Raw genomic sequence first — 14,450 nt, forward strand, 5'->3', positions numbered from 1 at the left:
TGTATAGTTGAGACATTAAGTACATTTATATTGTTGTGCAACTATCACCACTATTTCTCTACCTCCAGAATCCTTCCATCTTGCAAAACCAAAACTCTGTACCCATTTAACAATTTCTTCCTATCCTCCTCCCCCACCTCTGGTTTCTGGTAACCACTGTTCTTTAATACTTTCTGTCTCCATGAATTTGACTGTTCTGAGTACCACTTACGAGTAGAATCATGCAGTATGTGTCCTTTTGTGACTGGCTTATTTCATCTGGCATAATGTCTTTAAGGTTCATTCACATGGTACCGTATGCTAGAATTTCCTTCCTTTTTAAGGCTAAAAATACTCCATTAAATATATATTCCACATTCTGTTACCCATTTATCCATTGATGGACATTTGGGTTGCTTCCACCTTTTGACTATTGTAAATAATGCTGTTGTGTACGTGGGTATACAAATACCTTTTCAAGACCTTGCTTTCAATTCCCTCTCTCTCTCTTTTTCTTTTTAAGAGATGTTGTCTCACCATGTTGTCCAGGCTGGTCTTAGACTCCTGGGCTCAAGCAGTCCTCCTGAATTGGCTGGATTTCTGTTCTTTTAGATATATATCTAGAAGTAGAATTGCTGGATCATATAGTAATTCTGTTTTTAATTTTTTGATGAACCACCATATTATTTTCTTTTTTTTTTTTTTTTTTTTTTTTTTTGAGACGGAGTCTCGCTCTGTTGCCCAGGCTGGAGTGCAGTGGTGCGATCTCGGCTCACTGCAAGCTCCGCCTCCCGGGTTCACGCCATTCTCCTGCCTCAGCCTCCCGAGTAGCTGGGACTACAGGCGCCCACAACCGCGCCCGGCTAATTTTTTGTATTTTTAGTAGAGACGGGGTTTCACCGTGGTCTCGATCTCCTGACCTTGTGATCCGCCCGCCTCGGCCTCCCAAAGTGCTGGGATTACAGGCGTGAGCCACCGCGCCCGGCCTGAACCACCATATTATTTTCCATAGCAACTATATCATTTTACTTTCTTACAATATGTAAAATTAACTTTTATATATAGCTGCTGGATTACAAGCCCTTTAATGGAAGGATTATGTCTTAAACTATGTATGTACATACAGTTCCTAGATGACTATTCTAGGAACCACCATTCTATTCTCTGAACCACCATCCATTTCTTTTCCTTCTCTTACACACACCACCTTGTACCAACATGTTCTACCTCTGCTTCCTGCATCAAAATGTCTTGAATCATTTGTTTCTCTCCATTTCTCCTGCCTAGCTTAGGTCAGTGTCATCTCCTGGGTTACCATAATATCTCTTCAGTTGTTTTTCCCCCCGCCTGTCTTTGTTGTTCAATCCATGGTCTACACTATTGCTAATACAAGGATTCAGTGAGATAACTGATGCACTTAAAAAACATTTCTAACACATAGTAAATCTTCAGTCACTGTTGTTAGTGTTATTCTTCAAGGATTGTGCAAAGGAGAGTTGGACATTTTAAATGGGAAAAATAGATATAGCAATATAGAAATTGAGACAAATAGGGTAAATGTGAACAAATTAGTTAGATCTAAAATATCTCTTCAGGAGGTTTTCCAACAGGCTAGTGCAGAATTCTGCAGAGAGGCAATCTTAAGGAAAAGATTCTTGTGCTTCATAATGTGTAAATGAATTGCTAAATTATTTTCATGATCTATTTTAAAGGGGTGTTGGTTGCATTTTCTTTGAAATGGCTTCTGGAAGACCTTTATTTCCAGGATCAACCGTGGAAGATGAACTACACTTAATTTTCCGACTGCTAGGTAACAGAAGAAATCTTTTCCCAGTGATTTTGCACCCACAATTGACTAGCTTGATAAGACTGTATCTCTAAAATACATATATTAAAATTTGATACTGAGACTAACATAAATAGCTGTTACTTAGAAGAATTAGAATGAACGCTATGAAGATAGATCCTTCTAGGTAACTTCATCTGCTAAGTTTTATCTTTGCAATAAAGATTCAGTGGAAAAACAATATAATTAGTATGGAAAATTGGATATCGGCATATTATTAAGGAATATTGCTAACTTTGGTGGTATCAACTGAATAGAAAAAGGGCCAGGCATCTGTTTTACAGTATCGTTGCGAAGTCCAAGCAGAAAGTCCATGTACGTTTATTTCTGTTATATCAATTGCAGCCGAAGTAGTTAAGTCATCTGGTAAATGTAAATTATTCTCTAAGACACTTTGTTATATATGCGCATATATAGTTTTTATATATAAATTTTATATATATTTATAAATATATTTAATTTTTTTTTTTTAATTCAGGAACTCCATCTCAGGAAACTTGGCCAGGTATTTCTTCAAATGAGGAGTTCAAGAACTACAACTTTCCAAAATATAAACCACAGCCTCTAATTAACCATGCACCCAGGTATTTTTTTTTTCTTATGTGAAAGGGGAAACTCACATGATTCTTTTCAATCTTTTGAAGGATTAGCCACAGTAAGGATTCAGGAAAAAATACATAATACACATAATCCTTACATATTTTAGGATCTTACATAATTTGGAACTGTATATGTATTAGAATTCTAGAGTTTATGTAGATAGTTCCTTTTCCCAGAAAGAAGATATTGATTAATGCCTTATTCTGTACCACAAAGATTATGATGAAATTCCTGTTTTGCTTTCTACAGAATTATTCTGTATTTACTTAACAAAAACCTAAGAAAGGTTATGTAAGTGAAATCTTGACTCTATAACACAAGGTAACCTATCAGTATTTTGACGAGTGTTAATGATGTAATTCATATTTGAAGAATATAAACTCTGTCCGATTCCTTAGCAAAATGTAACATCTAAATGTCAGCCATTCATTTAAGTTTCTTCTTAGACCTACCCCAAGATCAATCCAAGGCTCCCAATAAAATTTGAGTCAGAACATTTTTACTTGTAGAATGTATTACATTTTTAGGAGATAACATAGAATAACCCCTTTGACTGCATTTTCCATCTCCCCAGGCCCCCAACCCCCCCAAAATTTGAAAGTCACCAAGATACCAAATAAGGACATCATTTGTTTTAACCCAAAGCCATTCACATTGCTCACAACATAACATACTTGTTTTGCTTCCTTTTATTTTCAAGCTAGGGAAGGAAGAGCAAAATGGTTATGACACCAAAAATATTTTTAAAGTATTTATGTGAGTTGGTACTCTTATTGTTACTATAGCAACTAATACCATTCTAACTGGATTTTCTTAGGAAGAAGAATAATATGTGCTGGGCTTTTTTTTGCACGTCTCTCCCAAGTAGCACAAATTCTATTTTTGTCCTTTAATTATTGCTTGCTTTTGGTAATGTTCCATGTAGAAGGTTGAAGCTTTTCTTTGAAGCAGAGTCTCCATGACTGTAGTACCTAGTTTGTCTGTGCCCAGGGAACTCTGGATATGTGCTAGAATGGCAAACTACGTAGAATGTCTAGACTGCAGCATCCACAGGACCCACTTGAGAGCACTTGGAAGAAAATGTTTCTTTACTCATTATTGTACTTTTACCAGTGAAAGGCAGTGTAAGATAGAACCTGTTATTTCTGATCAAGATAATCCCAGGCCGGGCTCAGTGGCTCACACCTGTAATCCTAGCACTTTGAGGGGGGCCGAGGCAGGCTGATCACCTGAGGTTGGGAGTTTGAGACCAGCCTGACCAACATGGAGGAACCCTGTCTCTACTAAAAATACAAAAAATTAGCCCAGTGTGGTGGTGCATGCCTGTAATCCCAGCTACTCGGGAGGCTGAGGCAGGAGAATCACTTGAACCCAGGAGGCAGAGGTTGCAGTGAGCCAAGATTGCACCTTTGCATTCCAGCCTAGGCAACAAGAGCGAAACTCCATCTCAAAAAAAAAAAAAAAAAAGATAATCCTTTAACCCTACTACCCCTAGTTATACTAATTTCATCTTTATTATGTCATTAGTTTTATATCCCTTACTGATGAAGGTTTATGAAGTTATTGTAGCATATTTAAATTGAACTCAATACCTTCTAGTACCTCATGCTAAGCAGACAACTCTAAAAATTTGTTCCTGAATAGCTCATTTCTGTGTTTGTCTTGAACAACAGTGATACATTTTAAGGTCACTTGTCTCTGTGTTTTCACCTATGTAATAGGAAAGTGATGCTCTTATATACTTGCCTTTAGTGAAAGACTGTGAAAAGTGATACAATATTTAAGCTTTCTTAATACTATAAGTTACATTGTTTTGAGACAGCATGGTGATTTTTAAAATTCTTTACTTTGTTCTTGGATATTGAAAATTCAAATTGAAGCCAAGTTATTTATGACTTATCCTTAAACAAATAGCAAGGCCAGTCTTTTAAGACTAAAACAGATTTGAGCCTATTTGAAGGCAACAAGAGTGACTATTTTAGGGCATTTAAATTTAGCAGATTAAAACACTTAGAAAATAGTTTTATCTTAAAAGTTTTATCAGCTAAGAGAGAATAAATTTTTACTTGTTCTTTGTTGTTTCTAGGTTAGACTCTGAAGGAATTGAGTTGATAACAAAATTTCTTCAGGTAAGTCAGATCTTACAGTAATTGTTAAATAGGTAGTTAAGCCTCAGCTTCCTCATCTGTGGAATGGGATCAGTAGTACTTCCTCAGTATTGTTAATGACAAATAAAATTATCTATGCTTAAGGCACATGTTTAAGTAAAAAATAAAAATAATATGGTTTCTCCTAATGTGCCTGGGTCTCTTGTCACTTACAACAGTCTGAGGTAGTTAGTTATTGGCATTGATCAGCCGTGTCAAGGCCACATTCTCTGCAATTGATGCTCTCTTATGTTCTCTTTTCCTTATACCTACAGCCTTTGTAGGATGCTCTGCCTCCAAATACCATTCATATTTCCCTCCAAAGCAGGAATAAGAGGGGACGATAAGTCCCTTTATTACCAGCCACATTAGTCCTCTTGGAACTTGGAAGCAAAAGCTTTACAGAAACCCCTACAAGGTTTCCTTCCAAGTCTCATTGGCCAGAACATTAATTGTAGGAAAGACTGGGAATTGGGGAGCAGGATTGTCATAATTAGCCTAAATTTAGAAGAGTTATGATTCATGATTCATCTATCAGAGCTGATGGACACCTTGAAGAAACCTAGGTTGTATCATCAAAGAAAAAAGGGAAATGAGTATTGGATAGGTAATTAAGAATGAATGCCATAAAAATACTAGGTATGTGTCCACCAGTCCTTTGGTATTCATGAAGAGAAGTAACTACACAGGTCAAATATTTTTATTTTTCTTTGCTTCAGAAAGTACAAGGAATGTAAATTCTTATTTAAGATCCAGCCTTATGTTAGAAATGTGGAACTGAGATGATATTATGCAATCTCAGCGGTGACTCAAATTAGAGTATAACTGGAGTATTCCAAATTGTTGATTGAAAAATAGTCATCATATTAAATAATCAAAATTTTTAAAAATAGCTCTAAATGCTAATTTGCCCATCTCCTACTTTTTATAGTAATTAGAGAAAAAGCTAATGAAGCAGTTCTTTGCTTTTTCACAGTATGAATCTAAGAAAAGGGTTTCAGCAGAAGAAGCCATGAAACATGTGTACTTTCGAAGTCTGGGACCAAGAATACATGCTTTACCAGAAAGTAAGAGAAATCCTAAAGTGTTTTCCCCGCTTTATTTTTATTTGTCCGGGGTTAGGGACTGGGGCTATTGATTTTTAAGCCTAAGATTTTAGTATTTTCTGTAGTTAGATTAGAATTTCTTGAAGGGAGGTATGTGTCTTACTTCCCTATGATTTAGTTATTACTTGTAACATTGAGCGCATTGTCAGGAAACCAATGTAGGAAACCAAAAGTACTTAGGCAAAGATCATTAATCTTACTGGGCTTTAGTTGGAACATGTCATCTGATGACAGGCATTGTCCCTAGGCCCAATCTAGCTTCAATTTAGAGTTGTTAAAAGTGAATTTCAAACAAAAACTAATGAAGCATAACCGAAACATTAATTGTTTTCTTGTGAAAATACAGTTTTTCTTGAGATACAAAAATGATTTTCCTTTATTGTGGTCACTCTGATTTTACTGTCCGCATGACGGCGGTGAGCGTATTGTCAGAGTCACTGAAATAGCAGATTTCCCGTGCCTGAGTAACATTGATTTTACTCGTAACATTCTATTTTTAGATTACCACAGTATTTTACTTTAAAATAGAGTAAGGTGAGTGGAGAATTGGAAGAATGTTTCGGAACTAAGCTGCCAAAAGCTTTCGTTAATTTCCCATTCTCATTTATTAGACAATATTGATTCATCAAAGCTTGTGTAGCAGTCAGTGGCAAAGCTAACTGGAATAGAAAATCCTTAATACTTTTCACTTCAACTTTACTGGATGTATTTAAATGAAAGAATACCTCTTTGACAGAGATTGGAAATGAAAGAGATAAATTACAAGTGTTCTTTTAAAGATATTTGTATTTCACCGGGCGCAGTGGCTCATCCCTGTAATCCCAGCACTTTGGGAGGCCGAGGCGGGCAGATCATGAGGTCAGGAGTTCGAGAGCAGGCTGACCAACATGGTGAAACCCTGTCTCTACTAAAAATACAAAAATTAGCCGGGCCTGGTGGCACGTGCCTGTAATCCCAGCTACTCAGGAGACTGAGGCAAGAGAACTGCTTGAACCTGGGAGGCGGAGGTTGCAGTGAGCCGAGATCATGCCACTGCACTCTAGCCTAGGCGACAGAGTGAGACTCCATCTCAAAAAGAAAAAGATATTTGTATTTCATTATTAATACCAAGTTTCACTTTGAGGTAGGCAATTATGGTTGCACAAACCTTTTCCTTGTTTTTCACTAAAATTCCGAAGATAGCTTGAAGGCCTGATACCTTCATGTCATTGTAAGGAGACAGAGAGAAAGGACAGAGAGAATTAACACCTAGTATAATAATATATTTTGACTGGATCTCCCAACCCCAGAAAGTCCTGGAACAAACAGTATATATTCTCCTCAGAGAAACACTGCTCACAGCATGCTCTAACACAGAGTTGGGAGAAGAAAGGTTCTAAAGGTGGATTACTTCATTCATTTAGTTTTCTCCTCAGCACATTGGGATAAAAAGGAAAAATTTCAGCAGGGCTGTCACCTTGTAAAATGGTTTCATATTGAATCAGTATATGCTTTATAAACATTTGTTGATAGTTGGGTTGTGTTTGTTTTAATGTTAGACCTTCACCTAATAATTTTTGTCTATGCATTTTAGGTGTATCAATATTCAGTTTGAAAGAGATTCAGTTGCAAAAGGACCCGGGTTTTCGAAATTCTTCTTATCCAGAGACAGGTGTGTTTGTCATAAACCATTTCACGTGTCGATCATGAATTTTTGAGTGGAACCAAGCTTTTGGTTTATAAATTGATCAGTAAAATTATTGATGTAAAAACCAATGTACAGTGCATTCCACAACTGTTTATGTTTAGCATTGCACGTACTCACTTTTCTGTATGATGTGGGCAGCTCAGTAAATCTTCAGAGAAAAATCTGACTCAGTCAAGTCAGGGATCCTGAAAGCTGCAGATGGCACAAAGACCTTTTACAAGTGACCTGGCTTGATCACTGCACACGCCATCCCTGGTACCTGAGGCAGAAGACACATCTTGTGCTTCCCTAGTCATCAGGTTCATCACTTCGAAGCATAGAAGCTGTAGACTGACCCCATCAACAGAAGGGTCATTTAAGACAGTGCTGATCACTCTTACCATGGAATATTAGCTTTTGCTGGTGGGAACATTAGCTTCCTAGTCACCAAATAACTGTGTGTGGGATAAAACTGAACCTTGAACTGCCTCATAAAATGACTTTATATTTTAGGACATGGGAAGAACAGAAGACAGAGCATGCTCTTTTAAGTCTGATAACATGGTTTCAAGCCCAGCCCCCAGCCTTTCTTACCAATCAAGGACTCAGATCTGAAGGCAATTATTTCTTTTGGTGGACTTGGAATCTCCGTTTGTCTACACTGTCCTCTTCACAGTGGAGTCTTTTTATTTCAGACCTACAGATTGTTTTTATATTTGTTGTCACAGTGTGACAATTTTTTGTACAGTCGGTTTTAAGGTCTTCTCTGCCATTAGAGCCAGTAGGTTACAGCTATTGATGTAACTGTAGCTGCAATTTTTGTGCAGGACTGAGAAACACAGTGCATTATTTATTGCGGAATCATTGCTGCTAAATAACTACTGTCTGTTTATTTAACACAACAATTGAATGCCTGAAGAAGTTGCAGTGGCTTTATTATATGTGAATGCATCTGTTTCTCCTCACGAATTGTTTTACTGCTGCATTTTTTGTTTGTTTTTAAAATTAAACTGCAGTGTTTCCTGGAATGTAAATTTAGCTTTGCTTAATAGTAAAATAAGTGAGCCATCTTGAACACTTTAATTTTATACTATATAATTTCTTAATGAACATTGGCAAATAGAGTAGCTAAGAGATTGACAAGCACATTATGTTTAGATAAGCATGTGATGCAGAAGTTGATTCAAGCAAGTGAATCTCTGACACTTTGAGGATCTCACATTAGACACCAACAAATTAAAGCTCCAAAATTATTTATTTTTTACCTGTTCCTCACATTAGAAATGTCTACTGCATATTACTGGATATTCATATACTAATATGCTTACCTATTTTACATTGTGTTTTAAATTTAGTTAAAACTTAACTGTAGAAGTCCATTCAAACACGAAGTCTTGCTTTGTTTGTTTTAAATACATTTATTTTATTAGAAAGGATGATACTTCATTGGGGAACAGTTTCTTTCATTTGGGGGCTATGTGTTTCATAACATTCACTTGGAATCAGCTGAAAGCTGTAATATGTCTTTGAAATGAGCCATGATAAATTACAAACAAGAGAAATGAGAACTTACAGGATTGCTTGAAATTATTGTCGGTATTATCTGTTTACCAGAGATACTAAATATTAGTTTTAATTATGCATCTCTTCGAACATCATAAACACACTTTGGTGTTGGTAACAGTATTTTAAGCATTTGTGTTCACTTTTAAGGACTATTTGTTTAGTGCATCTTACTATAAATCTTAATTGGTATATTTTGAAATGGTCGTGTAAATTTTTGCCTTATATATCATGAAAATAGTCATAACTTAATTTCTTTTCCTGAATTCACTGTAAAACATTCAGGGGTCCTACCATTTCTGTTCAGGAAATCTTGTAGTTTATTGTTGTTATTTAACAGTATTAAGTGGATTTTTGTATATTTCATTTTAACTTTATTTGTGAATAGTGATTGTGGCATGTTTGGGGTGTTATTTTAATATTTCATGATACTGAAATTTTAATTTTTAAAAAAATTTTCTGGAAGAAACAGATTCATGTGTAATGGTGAATATTGGACCACTACTGCTTTTCACATTTGTAAATTGGTTTTATGTTAAACCTTGTAGCCTAACAAACTGCTGTTCTTTCTAACTGACGGACATGTATTAATATTGTACTTTGAAGGTTATAAATATGTGGAAATTCCTTCATTTTGTTTTGAAATTTATAATAACAAAATCTCCATGTTGTTAGAATGTGGTTTTATTGAGTCGCAGTTCTTTCTTGGGGATGAAGGCTGTGCCAAGTGGGGTCCTTTCCTTTTATGGGTCATTCTCAAGATAGTGAAGTCTCACTGTGCTAGAGGTGTTACTGCTTTCTGTTTGTGCCAATCATTTGCTTAGTAATTTCTACTGGGTTTTTTTTTTTAATAGCACTCTCAATTATAAAGTTTCAAATTTGTCATTTCATAGAATGAATATTTGATTTGTTGCAAATTTGACGTATAGTTTTTCATAGGCTTAATTCTTGCGTATAAAAGGTGAAAATATATATCCATTTGTTGCATAAAATGTTTCTTCCTAGGAATTCCTAGGGGTATTTCTTCATTTTATTAAGGAATTTGGCAAGCAAACAAGTGTTTGTTTTTTTGTTTTATTTTTGATACTCGAGCACCATTCAGATCCTGAAAACATTGCAGTGAAGGGAATTGAAACTTCGAAACTGGGAACTTTGAATACCTATGATTCCTCTTAAACTGATAAGGTTCTTAAAGGTAAGAGAAGATATGCCTTTTATGTTTTCTTTCCAATTGGTACTGTGAACACACATTGGATGCGTCACTTTAGGTGTATACAGTGGCTGCATTCTGTCTAAGGCTTTATCAACTTTCATTTGAAAGGCTGTTAACATATAATAATCTATCTTTTGGACTCGGGACTATTTATGTGGGTTGTTTTTATCTTTTAAAAATATATATATATAATATATATATATTGTATATATATATATATCATAAAATTTGGCATTGTAATTATTTGTATGTGTACAGTTCAGTGGCATAATTATAGCCAGAAAGTTGTATAACAGTTACCACTATCTACTTCTTAAATTTTTCATCACTCCAAACAAACGGTGAACCATTTTACCCTGCCCCAGCCCCTGGTAACTGCTAATCTACTTTCTGTCTCTCTGAATTTGCCCATTCTAGGTATTTCAAATAAGTGGAGTCATACCATATTTGTCCTTTTGTGTCTGGCTTATTTCATTCAGCATAATGTTCACAGTTCATCCATGTTTAGCATGTATCAGGACTTCATTTCTTATCATGACTGAATAATATTCTATTATGATTATACATATTTTGTTTATCAATTTATCTGTTGATGGACACTAGGATATCCCATCTTTTGGCTTTTGTGAATAATGCTGTGTGAACATTGGGGTATAAGCATCTGTTTGAGTCCTTGTTTTTAGTTATTTGGGGAGTATATACACCTAGGAGTGGAATTGCTGGGTCATATGATAATTCTGTGTTTGACTGAGGAACTGCCAAAATGTTTTCCACAGTGGCTGTACTGTTTGATATTTGCAGTAGTAATACATGAGGGTTCCAGTTTCTCCTCATCCTTGCCAATTCTTTCTTCCTTCTTTTTTTATTACATTCATTCTAATAGGTTGAAGTGGTATTTCGTTGTAGTTTTTATTTGCATTTACGTAATGATTAGTGATGTGGAACATCTTTTAATACTTTTTTGGCCATTTGTTTATTTGCTTTGGATAAACCTTTATCCAAAGGTTTATTCAAGTACTTTGTCCATTTTAAAAATAGGGTTGCTTGTCTTTTTGTCACTGAGTTGTAAGAGTTCTTTATGTGTTTTGGCTATTACATCTTTATGAGGTATTTTATTTGTAGTTATTTTCTCCTGTTCTTTGGGTTCTCTTTCACTTTCTTTGGTGTCCTTTCGTTGCACAGAAGTTATTTTTTATTTTATTTTTATTTATTTATTTATTTATTGAGATGGAGCCTTGCTCTGTTGCCCACGCTGGAGTGCAGTGGTACAGTCTCAGCTCACTGCAACCTCTGCCTCCTGGGTAAGCGATTCTCCTGTCTCAGCCTCCCAAGTAGCTGGGATTATAGGCATGTGCTCCATGCCTGGCTAATTTTTGCATTTTTAGTAGAGACGGGATTTCACCATGTTGGCCAGGCTGGTTTCGAACTCCTGACCTTGTGATTTGCCCACTTGAGCCTCCCAAAGTGCTGGGATTACAGGTGTGAGCCACCATGCCCGGCCAAAAGTGTTTAATTTAATGACGTCCATTTTATCTCTTTTTTTGTTGCCCGTGCTTTTTGTGTCATATTTAAGAAAGTATTGTCATGTTTCAGAGGTCGTCTTTGCTCTTATAATTTCCTTTAAGAGTTTATATTTTTAGCTGTCAGATTTAGAGCCTTGATCCATTTAAATTTTTATATGTGATATAAAGTAAGGGTCCGACTTTATTCTTTTGCATGTGAATATCAATTTTTTTTTCCAGCACCATTTGTTGAAAAGACTGTCCTTTCCCCATTGAATGGTCTTGGTGCCCTTCTCAGAAATCAGTTGACCGTAGATGTGAGGTTTGTTTCTGGGCTGTCAGTTCTGTTCCATTCGTCTATATGTCTGTCCATAAGGGTTTGTAGCACAACATTTTGATTACTGTCTTTAGAACGTTTTAAATCAGAAAATGTGAGTCTTCCAACTTTGTTCTCTTTTTCAAGATTGTTGTAGCTATTCAGAGTCTCTTGAAATTCCATATGAATTTTAAGATGGAATTTTCTATTTCTGCAACAACAACAAAACACCATTGGGATTATGATAGGGATTGCATTAAATTAGAATCTATAGATCACTTTGGGTAGTAGTATAATTGTAATAATATTAAATCTTCCAATCTATGAACACAAGATGTCTTTCCATTTAGTTAGGTCATCTTTAATTTCAGCAACATTTTGTAGTTTTCAGTATACAAGTCTTTTGCCTTAAATTTATTCATAATCTTCTTATTGATGTTATTGTAGATGGTGTTGTTTTCTTAATTTCTTTTTGGATATTTTTCATTGCTAGTGTATAGAAATACAAGTAATTTTAGTGTGTTGCTTTTGTATGCCGCTTTGCTAAATTTGATTATTAGCTTTAACAGGCTTTCTGTGGAGTCTTTAGGGTTTTCTACACATAAGATCTTGTTACCTGCAAGGAATGATAGTTTTACTTCCTCCTTTATAATTTGGATGCTGTTTATTTCTTTCTCTTGCCTAATCACTCTGTCTAGGACTTCCAGTACTATGTTGAAGTGATGAAGGAGTATGTCCTTGTCTTGTTTTGACCTTACGGGCCAAGCTTTCAATCTTTCACCACTGAGTATGCTATTAACTGTGTCTTTCTATGTATGGTCTTTAACATGTTAAGGAAGTTCCTTTCTATTCCTAGTTGATTGAGTATTTTTATCTTGAGAATATTGGGTTTTCTTCAAATGCTTTTTCTCCATCAATTAAGATGATTTGTTTTCTATATTCTATTGATGTATATTACATTGATTTTCGTATGTTAAACCACTCTTGCATTCCTTGGGTAAATCCCACTTGATTATGGTATGTAATTCTAATACGCTGCTGAATTGAGTTTGCTAATTTTTTTGAGTATTTTTGCCTGTATTCGTAAGGTATTTGGCCTGTAGTTATTCTTTTCTTACAGTGTTTTTGTCTGGATTTGGTATCAGGGTAATGCTGGCTTAATAGAAAGAGTTAGGAAGTGTTCTCTCCTCTTTAGTTTTTTGGAATAGTTTGAGGATTGGTGTTAATTCTTCCTGAAATGTTTGGTAGAATTCAGCAGTGAGGTGACCTGGTCCTGGCTTTTCTTTTTTCAGAGGTTTTGATTAATGATACAGTCTCCTTGTTATGTATAATTTTATTCAGATTTTTTATTTCTTGTCAGTTTTGGTAGTTTGTGTGTTTCTAGGAATTTGTCCATTTAATCTGTTATATCCAGTTTGCTGGCATAAACTTTTTCATAGTAGTCTCTTATCCTTTTTATTTCTGTTATTGATCTCTAATTTCATTCCATTATGGTTACAGAAGATAGTATGCATGATGTCAGTTTTTAAAAATTTATTAAGACTTGTTTTGTGGCCTAACACATATGGTCTGTTCTGGATAATGCTTCATGTATATTTGAGAAAGTATGTCTCATTCTACGGAAAATGTTGTTGGGTAGAGTGTTTGGTGTGTGTCTGTTGGGGCTAATTGGTTTATAGTGTTCAGTTCCTCTCTTTCTTTACTGATCTGACTCTTTTGTACATTATTGAAATGGGAATATTGACATGTCCAACTGTTATTGCAGAATTGTCATATTTCTCCTTTCAATTCTGTGAGTGCATGCTTCATATATCTGGGGGCCCTGTTAATGGGTGCATATGTGTTTATAATTGTTACCTATCTTCTTGATGGATTGAACCTTTTAGCAATATATAATGTCCTTTGTCTCCTGTAACTTTTTTTTGATACTTTAGTCTATTTTATCTGACAAAAATAGGGCCGCCCCATATCACTTTTGGTTACTGTTTGTATGGAATATTTTTTCCATTCTTTTATTTTCAGCCTCTTCAAAGTAAAAATACAGTGTCTGTGTTTTTAAAGTGAGTCTCTTATAGATAGCATATTGACAAATCATTTTTTAAATCCATCCTGCCCATCTCTGCCCATTAATTGGAGACTTTACAACATTTACATTTAAAATAATTACTGATAAGGAAGGACTTCTGCCATTTAGCTGTTTTCTGTATGTCTTATGTGCTTTTTGTTCTTCAGTTCCTCCATACTGCCTTGTATTTAGTTTTTTTTTTTTTTTTTTTTTTTGGTAATGTACCATTTTTATTTTCTTCTTCTTTCTTTGCCTATATAGTTTTAGTTATTTTCAATTCATATCATTTAAAAATATTTATCCCCAAATGTAATCCCTCCGAGTTTATTATTTATAATGTCAGTGATTTTATTTTTAAAATATTCTAATGTAGATTCTTACATTGATTCTTTTTGATTGACAAGTTCATCCATATCAGAATTTTAAGTGTTAACACAAGCCCTCAAG

General features: G+C 35.1%; 1 protein-coding gene across 2 annotated transcripts in view; it reads left to right on the plus strand.

Moving 5' to 3' along the window:
* Positions 1–9,584, plus strand: part of LOC105483660 (cyclin dependent kinase 17) — a 115,485-nt gene extending 105,901 nt beyond the window's left edge. Inside the window, exons 12-17 of one of the 2 annotated variants that reach the window (XM_011744629.3) lie at positions 1,692–1,789; positions 2,304–2,409; positions 4,512–4,554; positions 5,549–5,639; positions 7,252–7,329; positions 7,858–9,584. In XM_011744629.3, coding sequence (XP_011742931.1) covers positions 1,692–1,789; positions 2,304–2,409; positions 4,512–4,554; positions 5,549–5,639; positions 7,252–7,329; positions 7,858–7,895 — 454 coding nt within the window. In that variant the 3' untranslated portion in view covers positions 7,896–9,584. Of the gene's footprint in view, positions 1–1,691; positions 1,790–2,303; positions 2,410–4,511; positions 4,555–5,548; positions 5,640–7,251 lie in introns of both variants that reach the window. The other variant, XM_071071287.1, reaches the window with a different exon arrangement.
* The last annotated feature ends 4,866 nt before the right edge of the window (positions 9,585–14,450 follow it).

The sequence above is a fragment of the Macaca nemestrina genome, chromosome 10 (genome assembly GCF_043159975.1).
Source record: "Macaca nemestrina isolate mMacNem1 chromosome 10, mMacNem.hap1, whole genome shotgun sequence".
NCBI lineage: Eukaryota > Metazoa > Chordata > Mammalia > Primates > Cercopithecidae > Macaca > Macaca nemestrina.